At 41.7% G+C, this 24,030-nt stretch overlaps 1 protein-coding gene across 2 annotated transcripts in view; it reads right to left on the bottom strand.

Moving 5' to 3' along the window:
* Positions 1-11,302: 11,302 nt before the first annotated feature.
* Positions 11,303-24,030, bottom strand: part of ITGA6 (integrin subunit alpha 6) — a 68,545-nt gene continuing 55,817 nt past the window's right edge. Inside the window, exons 21-26 of one of the 2 annotated variants that reach the window (XM_034785183.1) lie at positions 22,123-22,221; positions 21,118-21,228; positions 20,935-21,033; positions 19,539-19,664; positions 17,137-17,266; positions 14,119-14,256 (exon numbers count right to left, since the gene is read on the bottom strand). In XM_034785183.1, coding sequence (XP_034641074.1) covers positions 17,159-17,266; positions 19,539-19,664; positions 20,935-21,033; positions 21,118-21,228; positions 22,123-22,221 — 543 coding nt within the window. In that variant the 3' untranslated portion in view covers positions 14,119-14,256; positions 17,137-17,158. Of the gene's footprint in view, positions 14,257-17,136; positions 17,267-19,538; positions 19,665-20,934; positions 21,034-21,117; positions 21,229-22,122; positions 22,222-24,030 lie in introns of both variants that reach the window. The other variant, XM_034785182.1, reaches the window with a different exon arrangement.

Here is a 24,030-nt window from a genome sequence, read left to right as displayed (position 1 = left end):
ACTACCCCGGAATAGCCCCGGAATTCACATGCCTGCCCAACCCCCTCCATTCTCCGTACACACACACCCACCCACCCACCCCTCCCTGCCCCTTATCCAACCTCGGCCCCATTACCATGCGTGTACGGATGCCATGCAGCCCCACCCCTTTACCGTGCCACTCAAAGGGGCAGGAGCTGCAGGGCTGCCCAGGAGCGGTCCAGAGCACTGATGCTGGCAGTGCGGCACGCTGAGGCTCTGCGAGAGGGGGGAAGGTGGGGGAGGGGCTGGGGGAGCCTCCCCACCCGGGAGCTCAGGTAGGCCGGATAGGACTATCTCGCGGGCCGGATTAATGACAGACAAATCTCCCTCTCCCAATTGCCCACCCCTTTAACAACCGGTTTGCACGAACCGGTGCGAACCGGCTCCAGCTCACCACTGGGTATGCTCATTTATTAGGGTTACTCTTCGGGGGGTGGGGTGTAATTCTATCAATGTACTGCTTGTGTCACTTGTGTTCTCATATGGAGCTCTACGTCTCTCTTCTGCAAGTTCCCTCCCAATGGAGCTATCCTGCAAGGCCTGGGTTCTTCCAGCCCCAGAATGTGATGAACACACATTAACAAAGCGTGTCTGAGAGGAGCAGGTTAATCAGCACTCCCAAGCTGACCCCTTATATGTCCCTGGACTCAGTCAAGCAGTAGTTCCAAGCTGCCACCCTCATATGCCATGGGCACCACACCAGAACAGAGTATGCCTAAGCAGCCTAGGTCGTGCAGCACTTTCAATCTGCCACCCTTATATGTCCCAGGTTCAGCATGTCCCGATCCCCACTTTCATGTTATAGTTCTGGTAGTAACCCACTTGATGAGCAAACCCCATAGGATTTTTGGGTACTGCAGGGATCTTTAGCTTACGTACAAGGAGCGTTGCTGCAGAGCTAATGGGGAAGCCAAAAAAAACACCCTCGGTGGGAGAAGCAACCAGCTTAACCATAAAAGTTATTTTATTGCCAGGTAATAACCATACAAGGGGACCCAAACAAACAAAACAGTTATAATATTAAATCTAATATAAATTTGATTATAAAAGTCAGGTTTAGAAAACTATAACTGATCACACAAGTCAGGGTCAGAAGGCTATACGTAGAGAGAGAGAGAGATGGGTTCTCACCACTCCATGAAGCTTGAATCAATGGGTGGTCCCAGGTGGTGATAATAGCTGCGGTTCCGGAGTGCTGGAGACAGGCAGAGCTCCCAGCACGATCAGTCAGGAGGAGATGAAGTCCCAATGGAACTGATGCAGATTTCGGATCCAGGCATCAGAACACTTGAGCATGGGTAGGGGTTTTTGTAGGGAAACAACAGTGGTTCAAGGGAGAACACTATATTTGTTTATGGGTAAACTGATGGCTCAATGGAGTATGCCAAAGTTGTTTTGTTCAGGCTAGACAGTGGGAACTGATCATTCCTAGCTATGGGCGTTGTTCCTCGGAAGGAGCCCACAATGCAGTTAGGGACCTTCACTATTTTGGATACCAATAAAGGATTTATTACTATAATTTGTCTGATAACTACTGGGCTGGGTGTGTGCAGGTGTGAGTTCATTAACATCTGGAGCAGAGATCCCCCATCATGCAGTGCTTCCCTGCTTTTCTGGTCCCAGAGTTCCATGCGGTTCTTGCCTTGGAATCTCTGTTCTCCATTCTGTATGCTAATGGAGATGCCTCCCTGTCCCATCTTTGATGCAAATGAGGCTAGGGGAGTTTCCTTAATCCTGTCACCCTTGTCCCAGGAGTTTAGGTGTGTCTTCCACAGCCTTTTCATTGCTTTTTGTAAGTCTTTCTTCTGATCAGCTTTGGTTCAAGCAGAGGTGGGGGGGGCGGGGGAGGGAAGGTCTTTCATGACTCAGACAGGCTGGGCACTACACCCTGGTTCCACAAGAACACAGAGCTGACCGGTAACACTGCTGGCTTTGTATCAGTGTTGCTCCTAGGCCTCTCTCTGAGGCATCACATTGTAGCTCTAGCTGCTCCACAAGTCTGTAGTATTTTAGGTCTGCTTTGCTTATGGTTCCTGGGATAGCTGCAGTATTGGGAAATAAAGTAGCTACTGTTTTCTTTGCTTTTTGCAGCTTTCTTTAATAGTCTTAGCAATTCTAACTGCTTCTAACTTTGTATTTGATGGTTTTGATATCCTATGATATGTGGGTAAATCACACAAACTGCTGATACTATGCAGTTTGGGATACCAGGCCTGCTGAAATATTTCATTGCTTTTGTGATGGGTTCTCCCCGGGGTGCCACCTGGAACTGGGGTACCACTGACCCCACCAGCCTGGGCTCCCTTTTATGACCTACTGCTTTGACAAGCTGCAAAGCCCTCTCCAGCCTGCACTTTCATGAGCATACATACAGGTAGGGACACACCCAGGTGCAGTTACATGCAGGTTCGTTGACCAGCCCCCTGCATGGGAAGGCTACTGCTAGAGCAACTATCAGCTCCTCAGGCATGGACTCCCTCTGGAGTATAAACCCAAAATTATACTGCACAGGGAACTGTACAATGTAAACTCATAAAATTTGCCCCCTACATGGATGTGGAGAGGAATATGCAACAGCCTTTTGCCCCCAAGTTATGATTCCCACACACTGATTTAGATAAAGTAAAAACAAGTTTATTAACTACAAAAGATTGATCTGTTTGCTATCACTAAAAAAAAAATGCAAACTGAACTTAATATACTAAATAGATTTGGGTATGAATAGGAGATTCTTAAGGGGCAAGCTGCACTTGCTTTCAGCTTGGAATCCCCAGGTGTTCCATTCACAGGTTAAAAATCCCTTTAGCCTGGGTCCAGCACTTCCCCCAGTTCAGTCTTTATTCCTCAGATGTTTTCAGGAGTCCTGTGTGGGGAGCGAAGAACACCAGGTGTCACTCCCCGCCTGGTATAGCTTTTACATATGGCGGTAGCTCTGTGTTTCAAAGCTTGGTTCCCAGACCGATCTTTGAAAAAACACTGACATCCCAAAGATGGAATCTAGAGACGTGGTCACATCACATGTCTTCGTAAAGTCATAGCAGCCATTACTCGGAGGCTGTCTGTAGCATTCTCCGGAAGGCTCCCCAGATGGGAGATGAGCTCATCCTAAGACCTATTGTTTTTTCCCCAATAGCGCATTGCCCTGAATAGGCCCTTCCCCACCCACTATCTAGAATGAAAGCATCTTGTCTAGTGGGCATTACCCAGGTGTAACTACATTTGAAATAGAGACATAGTTAATGTTCATAACTTCAGATACAAAAATGATACATGCATACAAATAGGATAATCATTCAGCAAATCATAACGTTTTCAGTGACATCTCACATGACTTCTAATTATAATGCATTTTATGCAAGATGTCATAATCGTATCACTATGAAGAATATGTAACAGCTTTGTCCATAGTGGTCATTGTGTCAGGTTTGACAGTTCACTTAGTTCTCAGAAGTCTAAATAGTATTCTGTAATGAGGTGGTAGCATCAAGAATGTGGGAAATTTCAGAATTATGTTTATAACAGATGTGTAACTCTGTTTCCCCACTCAAGATGATATAGCTACCTACTGGGATTGAAGGGGTTAACTTCTTTCCTGGGACTGGGTAGGAGCCACAGAGAGAGTAGGCAAGACTGGGGTGAAATTAATGAACTATCGAGAAGTGTCAATATATGAATGGAGTTACCCTGGAGAGAGAGAGACTAGAAGACCAAAGTCTTGAACATTAACTTTCAGCGATTGCTAGCCAGTGGGGGCAGAACATGTGAAAACAGTGTGATTCCAACTTGACACACAGACCAGATGGGTGAGCAGACTAAGTTAAGTAGATAACTGCCCAGTGCAGTGAGAGAGTTGGAGTCCTGGATGGTTTGGGCCAGAGATGCAGGTAATGCTGCTAGCATAGACATAAGCAGAAGCTTGTGTCATGGATCCAGAAGGGTGCATTTTGCCTCTGACCGCTTACCAGGAACAAGAAAATACACAAGTCTGTTGGGGAACCTGTGTATTTTCATTGTCCCTTTATGCTGCTTGGTCTGCATTTCCCCCACATATATTCTGGCTACAGGCTTCTGGATACATTCCAGAATAGCTCCAATGTATTCTTGAGAGAGTTTCTCTTCTCCATAATCCTGGGTACTATGATTTTATTGCCTGTATATATGATGGTATCATGCATGCTCATCTCAATAGTTCTAATAAACTTAGGGGCAGGTAGAGTTTCTCCCTTGGTGTCTGCCCATCCTGACAGAATGGGGGATGTGGGCACTTGTAAATCTTTGTACTTTATGGTTTCATAACTTCTAAGGTCAGAAAGTTGTTCTCTGCTTCTTTCCAGCCCCTGTCTTGAAACTGGCACGTAACTATCTGGGCTGATGCTTTTTATATCTTCGAGGTTTTCTGTATTTCTGTCAGGTTGAGGATTTCCTATTCTTGTTCCATTGCCATATTTTCATGCTGCAGGGCTGTTCTGGATAAGAAGTCAGTTACTTACATCTCAGTTCCTTTCTTGTAGTGTGCACACAAGTTGTAGCATTGCAATTTCAGCAGCATGTGCTTACAGGCATTTTGGGTCCCCTCAGCAATGGCTCTTAAAAAATGCTCTCTAGAGGTTTATGGTCACTTTCAACTCAAATTGTTTCCTATCCCAGATTCTGTACTGGCTGAATTGGTTTACCTATTTCCAGGTGTAATGTACCTGGAAGACATCCCAGTCCTTTTTAAAACATCACAGTAATCTTTCAGTGGGTTTGCTGCAGGTATGCCACAGTGAATTGTCTGCTCTGGATATGTTTTTAGTTTTGCTTGTGTGTCTGTTGTATGAGTCATTTTGTCCCAGGTTTAATTTCACTAGGTTTTTGTGAATTCACTTGTTTAGCTGAAAGCAGTCTCTTCTGTATGACCTGAAATTTCAGCCTGTGTACGTTTTCATAGAATACCAGGGTTGGAAGGGACCTCAGGAGGTCACCTTGTCCAACTCCCTGCTCAAAGCAGGACCAATCTCCAGACAGATTTTTGTCCCAGATCCCTAAATGGCCCCCTCAAAGATTAAACTCACAACCCTAGGTTTAGCAGGCCAATGCTCAAACCACTTTCTTGTTCTACTTGTAACTTATGTTGTCCTCATGGTATTTTTATCATGTCATCATGTAACTTTCATTTGACTTTGCTTTTCCTTTGTTGCATAATGCTGAGGAAGTCTTCGTAGCTTACCACATTCACTGGTGACCCACTGTTTATCTGGCATTCAATTTCTGGTTTGTGTGTTTGTTGCCTTTCTTAGCAACTGGTGCTAGTCTGAGCTTTACAAACCATTAACTTTTGCTGTTTGGCACTGCACAAGGGTCATATACATGCAAAATCTCATCCCGAGTCACTGTTTACTTCCTCAATATGGTGGGTTTGGTTTTTCTTTGGCTTTCGTGTCTGCAAGCTTTAGTATATATTCTCTTGCCCAATTATTACTTATGACCCCACACGTGGAGCATTTTCCATAGTTTTACTCTACTGTACCCACATGTCTGCCTTTGAATTTTTTCCATGTACTCTGCTTTGTGCATTTGGTCTTGCATGAGTTTTCGTGTTGTTTTTTTTTCTTTGTTACATAGTGCATTACCTGTGTCTGTTCCACTTACTCTCTGCATTTAGATGCGAGTTTGTTCATGAGTTTTTCCCATGTGTTTTAGCTCTTGCTAGAGTAGCGTGGACTCTTTGAGCATTCTCATTGAGCTCCTGCCTCTTTCATCCCTCTTGCTAATCTATCACAAATTAGTTAATCTTTTAAAAGCTGATAATTTACTCCTAGGGGAATTCTGCACACAATATTTTAAAATTCTGCAGATTTTATTTGTCAAAATGACACATTATAATCACACCAGTTTCAGTTATTTTTGGTCATTTATTTCAAAATATCTGTCAACAAGCATGTCTGTAACAATACAGAAAACAAAAAAGATTCAGGAAATGTTTTTTGACAAATAGATTCCTTACTAAGCATATTAATACAGAACTTTGAGTAATAATTCTTGTAAACTACAATACAGAACCGTATTTCCTGCACTCCTCAGAAGCAGTGCAAAGGCTTCTTGGGGGAGTCGGGGTAACAGAGGAGCTGAGGGAGAGGGAAGTAAATTGATGAGAAGAAGCCTGGGTGTGAACTTGGAGGGTTGTTGCGTTGGGTGAGAAAAGTATGAAACAGGTTGGGGGGAATGGCGGATTGTTAGGGAGCTTCCCTCATGCAGACCCTAGCTGACCCTTAGCCTCTCCCATTCAGTCAGGCACATCTGCCCCTGCCCCCATGTGTCCCCCCAACCCAACTCAGGCATCCACTCACAAACAATTGTGGTTCTGTGCCCTCACCCAGCCACTCCCCTGTCCCTATGTAGCTCTGCACCTCCCTCCTCCGAGTGCCTCCACTCCCATTCAGCCTCTGCCTCAGTCTGTCCTCCCCACACTAGTCCTTATGAGCTTCTGTCTGATCTCTCCTCCTCCCCCACCCCCAGCACCCCACACTGTCTCCCCATAGCCCGTCTCCTGACGTGGCCTAACAGGTACTGGGAAGAAGGCAGGCTCTTTCTCTTAGCTAGCTGGTTGGGAGCTGCTGCTGTGTTCTAGCACCAGTGTGCCCTCCAGAGGGCAAAAGGCAGAACTGCAGCAACATTTTGGCAGAAGCTTCTGTGCAAAAAACTTAAAGTATGTGCATCTCATTAATTATGTGCATGCCCAGTAGTGCATAATTCCCCCAGGAATAATAATTGCATGAGTCAGCTATTTTGCACAGTTTGGCAATATGCTGATTTATTGCTTCTCCTGATTTTTTTTTTAATCACAATTGTTGAAAAAATAACTATAATATATAACACTTTTTGTGGGGAGGAGGGGAATCTTTGGGAGGACAGCTAAGATTTTTACTTGAATTCTTCATCTGTTGCTGACATATGTAGATGCTGTTGCAGCACATGGCAGCCCATGTCCATTTTCTTTGGGACAGGATCTGGTATGCTGAGTGTTTTGGTTCGTTTGTAATATTCTTAGTTTATTTCATGTATCTGCGGACTCGCTTCTCTTCTGACACTATGTTCTCACTGCTCAAGGAAGAGATAAAACAGAAAAAGCATGAATGTTGCCTTTTCTCCACATATATAGACCTCTCTCACTTCCTGAAAGTACCATTGTTTAAGTTCCTAGACATTACCCTTATACATTAGTTGATGGGAGACATGATAATATACTTATCTCAATCCTACCCTATGGCCTCCTCCCAAGCCCAAAATTAACCATAACCTAGGGCTACCAGCTAACCCTAACATGTGACCACCTACTGGCCCTAAGTGACCCTTTGTCTGGGGATGAATACCATCCCCATCCTTAACACTGTCCTATCCCCTATCTGCCCAATCTCTAACCCTAGGCCAGAGCCCCTTCCAGACCAAACCATAACCCTATCTTGGGGCAACGTACTGTCACTAATCCTAGGTGAGGTTCCCCTATAGTCTGCTACCAGCTTCAGTCCCTAACCTGAAGTTGCCTACCACCCCTAAACAGTAAGATTAGCCCCAAACACCCAACCATAGCCTTACCTGAGGCTGCTGGCTAGCCCCAACTCTAACTATATCTCAGGGCTACTGGCACTAATGGTAACAGTAGCTCCCCAACTATAGGCCTAGCCTGGGGCCTCTTACCAGCCCCAATAATCCCGTCCTGAGGAACCTGACCGTCCTGAGCCCACAGTCCCCTATGAATCTGAGTTCTAATCCTAGGCCAGAGTTGCATTCCACCCCAAATCCTAACTTGGCTCTAGGCGCCACCTACCATCACCAACCCTAACCCTCTCCTGGGGCTCCAGCCCTAATCTAAAGCTGCCTTCTTGCCCTAAGACCTAGCCTGGAGCCATGTACTGGCCCCAGCCCTAACCAGGGTTTAGGACCTTAACCCTAGGGAGGAACCTAGATGTTGGAGAAGTGAGTCCACAGGATATGTCATCCAACTAGTAGAGCGGAGGAGGCTTAGTCATACCACTAACAATGGTGAAGGAGCCCATATCATCTGGTGGTTGGTCATGGCAGGTATCCATCAAGGAGTGAGTCCACAGGATATGCCATCCAACTAGTAGAGCGGAGGTTGACAATCTCCCTGTAGGAGCCTGGCACCTCTTTCCCAATCTGGTCCTACATCTCCAGGGTGGTCATGTCCCTGCCAAGGATGATTCTCTTGTGATCCTCCAATGTGCTGAGGAAGGAAGATGCTGGTAGAGTCACCTGTTCTGTACCTGTTTCAGGGCATATATGTTGACAGGATTGAGAAGTGGTTCCCTCCAGATAGACTCAAAGGTGCAGCAGGCAACCTGGCATCACAGCCAACCCTCAGAACCTCTGGCAGTAGGTGTGGAGAGGCCAGTGTCAAGTACAGTCTGCTCCCACACTCCCACCGCCAACTGGATTTGGTGTCAAACTGATGCTAGTCTCCTGCAGGAAAATCAAAGAACCTTCTTAAGTGTGTGTGTCTGTACCCGCTTTCCCTTGTCAGAGCATTCTCACTTATCTGATTACCTGTTTGAAAGGAAAGTGCAGGAGAATGTTGTCTAAGGCTAACAATGGTGGTCCTTGGCACCATTTGTCATCTAATACCGCCTTATCAGGCTGTATTTTAATAGTGAATGCCATATTCTTGCACATTGTAACAAATGTGGAGGGGGCAAAAACCTTTCCTGTTCTTCAGTCCCCCTCCTCCCCCCTCCTTTGTCCTGTTAAAGCCTGGATCAGAAAGGTCTCCTTCCTCAGCAGAAGAGGCGGAGACTGTGTTCAACGATGACTCTCTCAGCCTTTTTATATCTCTTCCACTCCCATTTGGCTCTTTTTTGGATTTTTTTTTCCTGTCTTGCAGAGGACCATACCTGGGGACCAACATGGAGTCCTCATCCTTGGACTCTCTCTCCAAGGGATGCTTAAAGTCCATTATTGGACTTTCTGCATTGGGGTTGCATCATTGTCAAGAGAGAGGGAGTATATTTCAAAACACCTTTCCAACTTAGCTCCAAGACCTGGCTGTGCCAGGGACAGCTGGTTGCAAAGAGGGAGGACATCACTTGCCTTTGGAAGAGCCTGCAAAAGCTGCCTCGGATCTAGACTGTTACTTCTGTGCTCTGCCATCCAGTTTTAGTCATCTTATTACCAATTTACCTGATGCTGGTGTACCCCCCTTTTCTTTCTCTTCTTTCATAGTGTTCAGCCAGAAACACTCATTGCTTTAATCACAGCTGCTGTTTCTACTTGTTCTTGAGTTGAGATAAAAACATTCCCAGGTAAGATGGCTGTACAGAGCCTTGAGGAGTCGTCAATTATTTTTTGTCAAGATCCAAATTTCTTGGTCAAGGTCCAGACGCCAGAGAAAATAATTAAAAGGGGGGAAAAAAGTTGTTGGGATTTGTTCAAAAGGATCTAGCAGTCTGGATGTGGCCTGTGGTCTGCCTCTTAACTACCCCTGGCCTTAAATGACTGCAAAGAGGTAGTTGCTATTTCAGCACACTATAGGGAGGGCAGGAAGTTAACCTTGCTCAGTAGCTGTGTTGGTACTGGCAAAGGCTTCACTAAGGGCAGATATTCCTACATGTATATACATTTTTCCCCTTAGTTAGAAGCTGGCCACTCAGTAGTAAGTGCTGTTGGGGGTACAAAACAGTCAGTCAGTTTGAGCGCCAGTCAAATCCAGGAAATAGAGCTGCCAGGGGTAAGCCAGGCTCAACCTGGGGGTTGGATTTCAATACAATTTCCTGTAGTTTTACAGAAGGCAATGTGGATTGAGACTGGTAAAACACCCTAAAAGAGAAATTGCAGAGTGGAGGTATTACATCATTGAACCAAAGACACTGTGTGAGGTTGTTTGTTCTTTCTTGAAGTTGTATGTGCTCAGTAATGAGGATGCTGAAATAACTGATTATGTAGTACAGAGGTGGGCAAACTACAGCCCACGGGACCCTCCTGCCTGGCCCCTGAGCTCCTGGCCCCTCCCCTGCTGTTCCCACTCACCCCGCCGCCAGCGCAATACTCTGGGCAGTGGGACTGCAAGCTCCTGGGGCAGCACAGCTGCAGAGCCAGGGCCTGACCTGGTGCTCTGTGCTGCGGGATGGTGTGGCTGACTCGAGCTGGGCAGCGCAGCTGCCTGTCCTGCTGCTCTGGTGGCACAGGTGTAGCGCCACCAGCCACCGGTGCTCCAGGCAGCATGGTAAGGGGCTGGGAACAGTCAGAGGGCAGGGGTAGTCAGGAAGGAGTGAGGAGGTTGGATGGGGTGACTGGGGTCCAGGGGCTGTCAGGGAATAGGGGGGCGGGAGCTGGGCTATGCCTCCCCTAACCGGCCCTCCATACAATTTTGGAACCCAGGTGCAGCCCTCAGGCCAAAATTTGCCCGCCCCTGCTGTAGTACAACTAAATGTTTTGTTTAATCATCAGTATAATACCCAGGGCAAGCCTCTGTGAAAGCAGATCTCCAAAAGTCCCAATTTCTATCCCTGTATTTATTTTGTAAGGTTTTATAGATACATGTACTTCTGGGTGTAGGCCCTTTAGATATATTCTTTATTTTAAAGGAAAATAACAGTGATATTAGTTCAGCTAGGGTGCATTATAACTGCTGGTTTATCTTTTGGAGTGTTTATTCACAAAAAGGAATTTGAAATTTGTGTGCACATACCTGTAGCTATCTTATGGTAAAGACTAGTACTGGATCTCTAAGAAGAGAGAGAAAAAGTGAAATGTATTGTTTCTACTGTGAGGGTTCCTATAGAAAGTGCAGCTGTAGTCTCTTGCAAGGATAGGAATTCATGATCTGTGCAAACACTTTAAATTAGAGGAATTCTGTGCTACAGAATTGGCAAGTAAATTGACTTACCTCCCCTCTGCCTAGGTTACATGAGGAAGGAGACATTAAAAGGTGCTCAGTTACTGCCCTAAAAAAACCTTAGTTAGCAAAGATATGGGTGGGAGCAAAGCAACCGGCCACTGACTGCTCTAGTGGAGGCAGCAGCTGTGCACGGGGGCAAGCTAGCCATCTCTGCAAACTGCTGTGACAAGGGGACAGCCCATGTGCCACAGAACTGTGAGTGATACTGGGCTGCAGAAAGTCGAAGTGTCTCATGTATACAAGGCCTCTGTATCAGACTACTTGGAGGGGGTGAGGCCAGTAGAATTTGGCATGAATACCTAAATGTAGCATGTAAATCCTTCCCCTTTTTATAGATAACCCAGTGATTTTTAAGTAGACTAGTAATAAATTAAATGGTTCATCATCATGTACAGTTCCTATTTCTCACTTTAATTCGTCTGAAAATTACATATAGAGCAGGCTGGCTTTAGTTATAACACATTGGTGAGCTGTGAAATCTAAGCACCACTTACAGAAACTCAGTTGCTAATGCTTATTTTATGTTACATAATTAACAGTCGCTAAAAGAAACTTGTCCTGGAAGAAATATAGTAGCAAGATCAAGGCAATGTGTATTTTAATTAAAAAAATTCACACTTTTATACAAATATCCACAGGTAATTTCTAATCCTGGAATGATTTAGCATTACTAATTGTGTGTATGAGAGGATAGAATACTCATGACATGACATGAGATGATATTTTCAATAGTCCTAAATTTAACACTGCCAAGACATTTATTATTTTGCTCTTTATAATAAGAGGGTGCCCCATACCTAACCATATGTTTTGTTTTAATAAGGGCTGCAACAGTCTCAAAATTCCCACTTCTTAGCAACTGATGAGCTCAGTTTCTTGGGGTTTTGAGCCACTGGGCAAAGGAGCTGGGATTTTAAACACTGCTGTAGCTCTCAGTAGGGAGACAGACTGGCAGTATGCAGTAAACAGCTATGTAAACACACATGTTGCAGAACAGGGGTCACAATGTAATTTTGGAAGTATATGATGGGGGGGGGGGAAGGAGAGGAGGAAAATTATACATGAGACCTGTTAACCTTGAAGCAAAAGAATGCAGCTTCTAAAATAACATTTTTAAAGAAACAAAGCTTCAGAAAGCCTGACTGAATGAAAGAAATGAATTGTAGTACAAAACAAAACCCGCCCACACAATTGATGACCAGTCTTGCTTGCTTCAGTCACCCCAGCAGTCTGCATTAGAACAATGGACTTCTGGGGGAAGGTAAAGCCAGCAGCTTGTAAAGAAAATACTTTTACAAGTTTTTGCATAATTCTCATCCCTATGCAAAACAATTATGCACACAGATCATTAGTATTTTTTATATGGAATAAGAAATCTTAATTCTTATTTAAATAGTACCAACATTTTAGAATGTAGGTTAAAAAACCCAATAAACTCTTTAAATAGCTCTTATGTTACAACAATTGGTTACGGAGCAGCACAACATTGTGTCACTATTCTTACAATTAACATTTAGATATATTTAGGACATCACTCAGTAGTCTCAAAAGGGATCAGTGCAGATCCATTGTTAAGGACAGATAGGAGCTTATGTTTTCTTTCAAGTGCTATATAACATTTTCAGTAGTAGACACACCTTTCTCAACATGAAATCCATACGGAGCTGGAAAATTGTTTCCAGAAGCACCTTTCTTTTTGTATTAAGTATAAAAATTAGATAGAAAAACCTATACATTTTGGATGTACAAAAGAAAATTTAAATATTCTCAATTAACACAAACATGTTACAGGAACATAATTAGTCATAGAAATGAAGGGCTGCAAGGGGCCTTGAAGTCAAGCCCAGACCAAGTAAAACCTAGACCATGCCTGACTGGTGTTCTTAAAATCCCCCCACTGAGGGGATTCCATAGCCTCACTTGGAAGCTTATTCCAGAGCTTAACTACCCTTATAATTAGAAAGTGGTTGTGGGTTTTTTTTTTTTTTTCTTTCCTAATATCTAACCTCAATCTTCCTTGCTGTGATTAATCCCATTGTTCCTTGTCCTGCCTTCAAAAGACAAAGAACAATTAATCATTGTTCTCTTTACAACAGAGTTTAACATTTGAAGACCTATTATTAGGTTCCCCCTTCTCCCCTCAGTCTTCTTTTCTCAAAACTAAATACATGCCCAGGATTGTTTTTTTTTTTTTTTTTTTTTAAATATATACCTGTTGCTCATAAGTCAGGTTTTCTAAACATTTTCATTTTTGTTGCTCTCCTCTGGACTCTCACCAATTTGTCCACATCTTTCCGAAATCCCTGCTGCATAAACAGAAATAAGAAAAAATGCCCCCACAGACTACCGGCGTGAATGTTTATATTTCCAAGGATGCGTCAGTGATTGAAATTTACTTTTTAAAAAAAGCACTGGCACTCTTTAAATGCAGTGAAAGCTTCACGTCTAACTGGACTTTCATATCCTATTTAAGAACATCCATATCAATTTTAAAGTTCACTTAAAGTCTTCGGCCTCATTAGTCAAAGACAAATGGTTGCTGATAAAAAAAAATAAATATAAGAATTACTAAAATATATACAGAAACATACAACTAATCTTCAAGCTTTTTTTTTTTTTTTTTAAACCTGTGTATATTTGGTGTGAGAAACATAGCAACATGACCTATTGCACATTTAATTTAAGACACTTTAGGTTAAGCCCTAACTACCATAGCTGCAGTCTCTTATGACTAGAATAGCACATTCACAGATTCCCCAAATTCTATTTGAATAAAGTGAGTCAAGGCTACAGTGTGTTTATAATAGATTGCATATTGTGATAGAAGTTTGGAAAATATATTTGGGACCAGATCCTGCATTCCTTGCACATCCATTGACTTTAGGAATGTAGAAAAGGACTTTTGTGACATCATTATAAACTAAATGTGCATATTTCATAGAATGCTCAGTTCAATGCACCAATTTTGCCTCTGTCTCTGACTATCTGGAAGTTTAAATAATGCAGATAAATCAGTCAAGCAATCTTAAAATTTAGCTGTGCAAAACAAAAGCTTCAATATAAGTAAAAATATCTACAATCAAAAATATAGGTCCATATTGTATGTAGGTCTGAGTCCATCAGTATTCCATTAATGAAGAAATATTAAAATCTGAATTTGGAGTTGAGGGGGAAAATTTTCCCTATGAGTAACTTTCATTTTCATTCCATTTTGTAATCCATTGTTTTTTCTCAAGATTCTCTTTATGTTTCCCATCTTTGATCTGTCGCTCCTCTTTCCGAATTCTTACAGCATGGTATCGGGGGACACTGTCATCGTACCTGGAGCGCTGGAAGAATCCACACTAGGAAAGGGAACAGTTTAGGATTAAATTACAATCAAAGTACTGTAAGTATAAATGTCAAACTCTTTGCTTGCATTAGTACAAAAGAAATGGCTTATCTCAAGAAAGAAGTGACAGGCAAGGTAACTGAAAAGTTTAAAAAAAAAAAAAAAATGCACACCAAAAAGTGTCTACAGATGTGAAACTGAGCCAAAGTCTATAAATTACAACTATCAGCAGCAAGTGAAAGCAAACTGCACAATCCAACAATTCAAGAGAGCGTAAAACAAATTCCTTCCATTAATTTTGTATGGCTAATTTTAGATGCACAGTCCTGCAGCATTGTGCATTAATTCCTGTTGCCTTCTGTAGGATTACTCGTGTGGGTATGTCTATGCTATAGTGCTGCTGCTGCGCCACCATCACACTGCAGCGTAGTCACTTCCTGCATTGACAGAAGGGTTTTTTTTCCATTGTAGTTAATCCACCTCTCTCAGAGGCAGTAGGTAATTAGATAGAAGAATTTTTCCATTGTCCTAGCTGCAGCTCCGCTGACAGTTAATTCACAGACTTGAGCAACATAGCTAATTTGTATCTGTAGACTAGGCCTTTGCATTGCAAGATTAAAACCCCGGTTCAGGAAAGCATCCCTGTGAAAATATGGCAATTCCTTGAAAAATCCTTATCGAATTAAGTAAGTATCTTTGGAGGCAGTTGTATTAAATGCAGAGTTTGTGTGGGTCAGGAAGGAGATGTGATGTGAGGCCTGGGAGATCAAAGGACTATATGGAAAATGTGCCACACAAGAATGGACTTCTGGGCCAAGAAGTGTGAAGTGAATTTTCTGGGGAATACCTAGGGGGAGAGGTTAATGCAAACTCCCTAACCTTTGGTTATACAAACTCTTAGCCTTTTAAATTTATGTGCAGAGGAATGGGATCCCAAGCCCAAAATGCATAAAGAAACAGCTGAACTGCCCAGCATGGGTTCTTCTGAATTTGTAAACCATGGAAAACCCAGTTGTGTGTTTTGAAGGACTGACACACATCAGAGCCTGATCTAGGAGTGACCTCTGGTAAGCTTTGTATTGTTTTTAATGTCTTCTCTGTAATGCTTTCACATTAATAAATGTGTTTGCTTAGGAAGAGCTGTGTGCTACCAAACTGTTCATAGCCTTTGGAGAGAAAGCAAAGTGCAGATGCTAGCCTGTCTAGGCAGTCTTGCTCAAAATATCCAAGTGTAGAGAGGGAACTGAGAAGCCTTGTTACCCATGGTCAGGAGGGAAAGAGAAGAGCTGCCCACAAGAGTTGATGGCTGGGAGTTCAGAACCTTTAAGTGAGTGACCTCAGGAATACAGGTGCAGTTAATCTGAAATGGTGATAACTCCTAGTTGAGAGAGCATTTAAATACATTCTTAAAGTTAATTGTGTGCATGCAGTACCTTCCTGAATCTGGGTATAATCCAGTTCCCATTGAAGTCAATTGAAAAACTCCCACTAACTTCAGTAGGCATTAGATTAGGGTCTCAGTTTTTGAGCTCCTAATTTAGTGATTTAAGCTCCTAAAACTTAAACAAACAACTATATTCATAATGTGTTTGATAACTACATATATCTTTATCAAGTGAGTCTTGTTTATTTTAATCAAATATTGGCTTCACTGATTATAGGGTACAATTTATTTTGTTCATTCATCTGTAGACTCAAACTGAGGAGTCAAGGGATGCATTGCATTTGATTAGTTGGCCAGGGCATTCCAAGTCTCTAAGGGAAATCTATTTTTATTAGTAAAAAGAGTGCAAGATTGCAGGGTCAGAGTGGCAGATGTTCTCCATTAAAAACTGAATGAAGAAAAGCTGTGAGGCCCTGGTCTTTCACAGTTATATATGCACACACTTAACAGTCCCATTGCAGTCAAGGTTAAGCACATGAGAATGGCTTTGCAGGATCACGGCCTTAGAAATGAAGAGATATGCAGACAAAGAGTAGAGAGAATTTACTACAAAAGCTTTCTGACCAGAATACTTAAATTCAGTGGTCTACTGCAAACTCGTAAGAAATATTGCTCTTTAATTATATAGTACTGAAAAAATAGTCACTTTAAAGATGATAAATGGTAGGAGAAAAAGTTGTCACCAGTATTCCAAAGTCTGGCGCTGTTCAAAGTTTTGGTTCAAGCTCATCTCTATTATCTACACTTTCAATGTGTGCACAGTGTTGACAGATTTTAGTTAGATCCCAAAGCATCATCATCATCTCACACACACACACACACACTCTTATGATTTCCTATGCTGAGCAAAATTTACGAAAAGCATAAAACATCTGTCAGTTTTCTGGAGAAAAAAAACGTGTTCAGATCACAGCAGAGTATATTTTAGAATGTCTTAAGAAGTAACCAAAAACCCATTAAACCTTTATCAGTTTCCACAGCAATTTAAAAATAATTATAAGGAAATGCCTTTTCATCATGAGTAGCACAAGGCTTTTAGCATGCATAAGAGGTTAATAAAGCAATTTATGTAACATCCAAATATCAGGAAACACTAACACAAAACCAGTAAACTTTATTTTACATCTTAAAACTTTACTCTCTGTAGTTACCATGTGTAAAGTTTGAAACTTTAAAAAACTTAGTATACAAATGCTCGATAAGTAATTATTTCAGTGTGTAGAATTCCACTGTAGTGGTTAGGATTTTTTGTTGAAACATACACACAAAAAGCATTCAAAGTAATATGTAAGAGCCTGTGTCTCTTCTCATGCTCTGAAAAAGGTGATTATAAACAGAGTAAGCAAGCAGATATTGATATTTTGAAACCCAGCCGCAAGCTTCCCATTGTTAGCCACCACAACCATAGCATGTCCCACAGCTAGAAATTAAAAAATATTGATCAATTACCAATTACAGAAGTAGATCAATACTATGCATCAGAAGTAAGCCTCTCTTTATCAGATGGCTGAGTATGGATCTCAGCCTTGTGATATGTGGCATCATAATGATTTTTCTTACTTCTCTTGAAGAAACCACACTACAAGGAAGCAAGGTATTTAGTCAATTTTATGGATTGGTATGTAAAGGAAAAAAGTGACAGCCTATTAAACAATTTTAAAGCCAATTCACAAGACAATCAAATGGAATGGACAGTAATTCTTATCATCCCTTTCACAAGTGCCTCAACTGTGAACATAGGTGAGGGTGGAAAAAGGTATTTCAAAACACTTCCCAGGATATCATGTCCCTTTATGCAGAACCAAAAAAAACCCACCACCATCACCTCTAGAAGAGAGAGAATTTGTTACATCACGTTGTAGTTGCTGACTAATCTGTCAGCATCCTAGGGCACCTTGATGTCGACAGCATGCAGAGTCACAAATCTTAGCCAGTTGTTTAGCGAGCATTTTAAAATATAAGACAGTATTGCAAAAATACAGATTAAGTATTAACTACTAACCCTAGTACTACAGAACACCAGGACATTATTTGAGAACCAAGAGTTTATGGATTGGCTCCAAATAAAGAATACACCAGGTAAGAGAAGGAATACCACCATTTTTACACATTTTAAGACACCCGTACAATGCTCAAATGATAGAAACACGAATGGGTCACATTAGGTCCCAAAAGACAAGTGGAAATTTATTGTACTTTCACCCAAAAGGGTCATTTGTATGTCATTTGCTTTGAGATGGTCACTTATTTTCTTCAGGACTCTACTGTACTTCCCACAATGGTGAAAGTTCTTGTTGCTTTTACATAAAAAACTAAGCAAATCATTTTTGCCCTTGTGGTGAGGTAGGCATATTATATTCTATTAGCTCAAGAAGCTTTGACTTTTCTCTAGTCGTTTTAATTCTCCTTTCAGTGTAAGATACATAGATGATAGATCTCTTTTATATTGAAAGAATAACAACTGCTTAATACAAACCACACACGTGTGTGCAATCATAATCCTTAGCAGTCAAAATGTAGCTCCTCAAGTGAGTTATTAAAAATTGAATCAGAAGCAATTTTTTTTGGCAGTTATGTGCTGTTACTTTGCAACAGAAGCTGATGTACCTACTGGAAGAAAGCATAACAGGACAATCAAAAGGGAATTGAAGGGCACCTTAGAAACTCTGAACAAGAGCACCTTTTATGGTCAGCAAAGAACAGCAGCTGTTCAGAGAAGCTATTTTCAAGTGAAGTTCCTCAGGGTCTCTTCTGAAAACATAGTAGAAGTGTCAGAGAACCAGATGGTACCAAGGACTGAAGAGATTTTCCTAATCCAGGAATTTGCTTCCTTAGCAACAAGGTCTAGCTAGGAATTTTGGAGTGTGGATGGGAATCAGGAATAAGAGGATTGTACTCTTCCACTTAAAATGATTCCTGACCCACTACTGGTTTCCCCTGACAATGGTGGCTCTGTAAGGAATTCTTAGGTGATATGCAACTAGGACACTGAGCCTAAGAACCAAGCCACCAAGAATGAAAGGCCAAATGCTTATGTGTTTGACTTTATAAACTAAGTTAATACCAGATTAAAGCTTTAAGGGAGAAAGTAGGTTTTAAGCTAATGCAGCATCTACAATCAACATTTTTCATTAATGTCTGAATTATTAACTTCTCAGCACATTGTACATAAAGGAACAATGTATTCTGTCTGGGGTATTAATAGGCATCTATTATGTTTCATAATATTCTCAAGCCACAAGAATGTATCCAAATAATGTTTTATCAGAACAAGTAGCTTTACTGTTCCAAGTACTGTAGATAGTACTAATTTGCGATACATGCATTTTGACAGTTTCAATGAACAGGCCAATTTGAAGTGGTTTGAACTGTAAACCCCAACCAGATCTAATCCACATACCAATCAAGTTAAATAACATTATTTTACAATATAAAAAGTTAACATATCGCCAAAATTTGCCCCCAATTTAGGATTTATAAAAGTTTGTGTACAATATCTAACAAACAGAAATGTTCCATAAACATTTGTTTTAAACAAACATTGCCATGCATTTTTTTTTCAGCCCAAATGTTGCAGAAACTGAAATTACTATTAATTTTTACTACAAAGCAAAAATAGAACTTCACTGGTCATTTTTCAAGATGAGAAATTAAAAACCTTGATTTTTAAATTAATTTTCAGTAAGGTTTTTACTAATAGCATGATATGAAACTTGTTTAATGATTAAGTAGACTGTGTCCCTATAGCAATATTTTGAAAATGTATTTTTGGAGTTGCTTAACTAGTTTTCTATCTTATTTCATATGTTGACCTGTACCTGAAAAGATAAGTGATTTGTAAAATAACTTACCTTCCATAGTAAAAACACCAACAGTGCGAGCATCAGTATTCCAGCAAGAATAGCCACCAAGATGATCCACCAAGGCACTCCTGTATAAAGTGCTACTGTCTTTGCAGGAAAGACAGTAAGTCGCACCTAAGGGAGGGAAAAAGTTTTGAGTAAGGGGGATGGAAAGTTTAACAAGTTCCTAATTGTAACCCAAAGTTCACTTCTACAGCAGTTCCTTGAGCTTTCTGAGCTCTGGAGGCTAGTCACTAGTCTGAAGAGGGCATCATGTCTCCTACAATTCTTATATGCCTACTTGAAGCATTTCTTACCACCCAGTTTTCAAGAGCAGCAGGTGACCGTGCCTGGCTCTTGAGAATGATGGTGGGGATTCCATGGGACATACTCAGGTGAGATGTAACCCAGTGTGCCAGTGAATTCTTCCAAACTAATGGAAGCTCAGAAGCATATAGGACCTACAACCCAGAAGTACTGAACTCTTCCCTAGCTGAAAGCTCTATGCCAAAGCCAGAATGAGAAAAGAGTCTATGGGGAAAGTACTGGATTAAACTAAACATTCACTAGAACCCTTCCTGAATTACAATTTTTTTGTAGATGAGGTTGGGGGAAAGAGGGACTAAAAAATAAACCTGCCCAACTCAAAGCAGGGACTGTCATTTTATTAAGTGTTTGAATGTCACACAACCAGGGCCGTCCCAAGCCATTTGGGTGCCCTACGCAGTCCCCCCGGGTCTGGGAGGCAGGAGAGTGGCATGGGGGATTAGCGAGGGGCCAGGAGCAGCCTGCTCCACTTCCCTTGCCCCAGCCGTGTCGCTCGGGGGAGGGGGCTTGCGGGAAAGAATCCCCCGCCCCACTCACCAGCAGCAGTGGAGCAGCCCGGCCCCAGCCCACTCTACTCCGCCAGCTCCCAGCCACGGCGCTCCACTTCCTGCCACCAGTCCTTTCCCCAACCTGAGCGACATGGCCAGGGCCACATCTCTCCGCTTCCCACTGCTGCTGGTGAGCGCAAGGGGCGATCCTTTCCCCGCACTCATCGGCGGCAGGAAGCAGAGCGCAGCACTGGGAGCTGGGGAAGTAGAGCGGGCTGGGGCCAGCCCTGCCTCTCCCTAGCACCAAGCTCACCAGGATAGTGGGCAAGAGGGACAGTCTCTCGCAGGCGTGCCCAGTCCCACCCCGTAAGGCGGTGATTTACATCTCCCTTGGCTGCTCCTGCCATACCCGCTTGGGACCACTGCCTGGGAGGGCACATGAATCAATTATACTGTGGGGAAAGAGTAAAATCTGCAGGGGACATTAGTCTGTGCTTGCACAGTGGTGCAGAATTCCCCCAGGAGCAATACATATGATATACACAGGAAACTTCACTATAACCCATGTTAAAGAAATTTTGAAAACTCACTTGAGCAGCTTCGTTTGTGAGCTTAATGTTTTCAGCTGCAGCAGGAACACTGATTTTAGCCCTAACGAGGATATCTAGATAGTTCAGCGTAGAATATTCCTGTTTCAAAATATAATGAGGATACATTAGAAGAGAAAAGACAGGAGAGTGCAAAAATGTCTCAAGAATTGCAATAGAATATACCTCTAGGAAAGTACTATTCCACAATCTTGAACGCAGTACAACCAATGCCGTTCTGTCCAAGCCTTGCAAGGGACATTTTATATTCACACAGCGTACATTCACATTACAGTCCTGTAATTTATATAAATATACACACATTTCAAAAGTCACATTTTACAGAAAAATATTTGAAAAATTACAAGATGGGTTAAAATAGTTGTAGCAAAGAAACAGGAGGATGTATGTCCAGTAGTTAAAGGTGTGGTCCCTTTAGAAGGCCCAATCCTTGGCTTGCTGAAATCAATGGCAAAACTGTTGTTATTAATTTCAATGATAAGATAGGAATAGATACTGTCAACCAAATATCTGTCAAAATGTAGGAATCAGTCTGTGCACGATTTCTTTACTTTATTCTTATTAGTTATCCTGCTCCCTTTTAAAGTCCATTTCTGAAATCTAAATGCTTACCTAGATACATTGCTAATTAAATCTAGAAAGATGTATTAAATTGTTCTTTTACAGCTGTCTGGAAATTATTCCAATATACTTGCCAGATTTAGAAAAGAAAAATATTTAAAAAGTTATAAAAGTCAAACAGAATATCTATACCGGGGATCGGCAACCTTTGGCATGCAGCTCGCCAGCGTGTAAGCACCCTGGTGGGCCGGGCGGGTTTGTTTACCGGCCATGTCCACAGGTTCGTCTGATTGCAGCTCCCACTGGCCACGGGTTTGCCGCTCCAGGCCAATGGGGGCTGTAGGAAGCAGCGACCAGCACATCCTTCGGCCCGCGTCGCTTCCCACACCCCCCACTGGCCTGGGACGGCAAACTGTGGCCAATGGAAGCCGTGATCGGACGAACCTGCAGATGTGGCAGGTAAACAAACCAGCAACAAAGGTTGCCGATCCCTGATCTATACAACAAAGTGCCTTCCTTCACTCTGCTAAACCTAAAAGGGTTCCATAGGAGTAAAGGGAAGGTAAAGAGATGGAAGAGAAATTGTTGTTTTGATATGGAAATGCTTACCAGGGTCTTATATTTTCTTTCTGAAAATAAAGACATTTTTTTGCCATTATTAGTCTGCTTCTCTGCAACTTCACGTTTCCTTCTTGACCTATGGGACTCCTTTAAAACAAAGAATTATATATTGATAAACGATATGAAATTGATTAATAAGCAAAATAGAAATGTGCAAAAGACTCTTTGAATATTGGGCATTTAAATATTTAGTTTCTTGGAGGTGTTAAAAAGCAATTCAAGTACTAAAGGGTAGAGATATTGGCCAAAAGTTAGGAATGTTTAGTGTCAGTTGCAGTTCTCATAATCCTGTTTTCAAGGATTTATATACTATAAACATAGCTCAGGTAAAAACAAGTTTTCCTTTTTAGACTTGAACAGAGCTTCAGTTTCAGGACGCAGGCCTAGGAATAAATACAGACAAATCTGAAGCCATTTCGCCCCAATGCAAAACGTTCATTCCTCCATTAATTGGTGGCATCACAAGGGTATTTCCTAAACCTGGCCCTCCAAATAAAAATATGGAGATGAAAGAAGAACACAGTGACAGTAGGGCTAGTGCGCGTGTCACACAAGGCAAATGTAGGTGTATGCCACATGACCACCAGGATTCCATATCTGAGCGCTGCTGCCACAGACAGTATGTCTATGCATTCCTGCTAGCACTGAATGCTATCACAGCAATTACTAAGATTTAAGCTGTAACTTAAAAAAGTGATCTAAACAAAAATTGAGGGCAGTGAGGCAAAGTGTTTCACTTGCATTCTGCTTCAAAGCCATTTCATTTTTTAACACACCAACAAGTGAGTGTGCTATTCCTACTACACTCTTAAGTGAAAAAAACGATTCTAAAGTTGGTCCAATGAAAGATACTACCTCACCCACTTTATCTCTCTGAACAACACTGCATATATTCCAAAGTAGGCAGATATGCTCCTGTTAAATTTGTTCACTGGGTATGTACAATAAAAGTGTTTCACACTCCACTGGTTCACCAATATAGCAAGGCCTGGCAAAGTGGCTTATTTTGATGCATGTGCACACTCCCAAAGTTACTAATTAGGTTTCAATGGGAAACTTGCAAGTTTTTACAAAACATGTAGAGAGTTCACGTTGTTTAGTAGAAGCATGTGAATTTAATATTTGTTTGGCAAGTCAGGACATGCTTTTAAAAAGGGAAGACATGCACAATCTGGCCCTTAGACAAATTCTGCTCTCGGTTATACCCATTACACATGTAATCAGTTTGAAATGAGTGGGATTGCAAGGATATCAATGAGGACAGAATTTGGTGCACACACTTTAGAAGTACATTACATGTACAAAACAAAGCATGCATTATGCATCCCATTCTACTCGGATGGTGAAGAGATTATTTATATACCTAGCTTTAAAAGTTCTTTTATAGTTGTGGTTTATATCCACTTTAAAAAAAAAAAAAAAAAAAAGATGGACTTAGTGCCACGTGGAGGAAATTGCAGGATTATCACAGAATTCAATGCAAGCAATGTGTGCAAAGGGCTCACAGGATCTGGTTGGATGTTTATTATTGTCTACCATTTGTTCTTGGATAAATAATGCCAAATTTCAGTAAAATTATTTGAGCATGTTAGCGTAAAAGCAGACACTTAGTTTGTCCTTCACCCATTCTGTTGAAAGCTCTTTTAAAGCAAGCATTGGGTTAAGTGAAATTATTAATAAATGATAGAAGAAAAAAACATTTTCTTGTTAAAGAAATCCCATAAACTTGTGTGATTCTTTTTGTCTGAAAATTACTATAACAGACAGAATAAAAGGGGAGGGGGGAATCTTTTTTCCATTTTGGACATTTATAAAACTAAGAATGTGAGTAGTTCCATTGATATCAAACCATCCATTCCCCACTCTTCCTTGCCCATTTTCTCCTCTGTATACTTT

Source organism: Trachemys scripta, chromosome 11, assembly GCF_013100865.1.
Source record: "Trachemys scripta elegans isolate TJP31775 chromosome 11, CAS_Tse_1.0, whole genome shotgun sequence".
NCBI classification, from domain to species: Eukaryota; Metazoa; Chordata; order Testudines; family Emydidae; genus Trachemys; species Trachemys scripta.
This window is presented reverse-complemented; position numbering and strand designations above follow the sequence as displayed.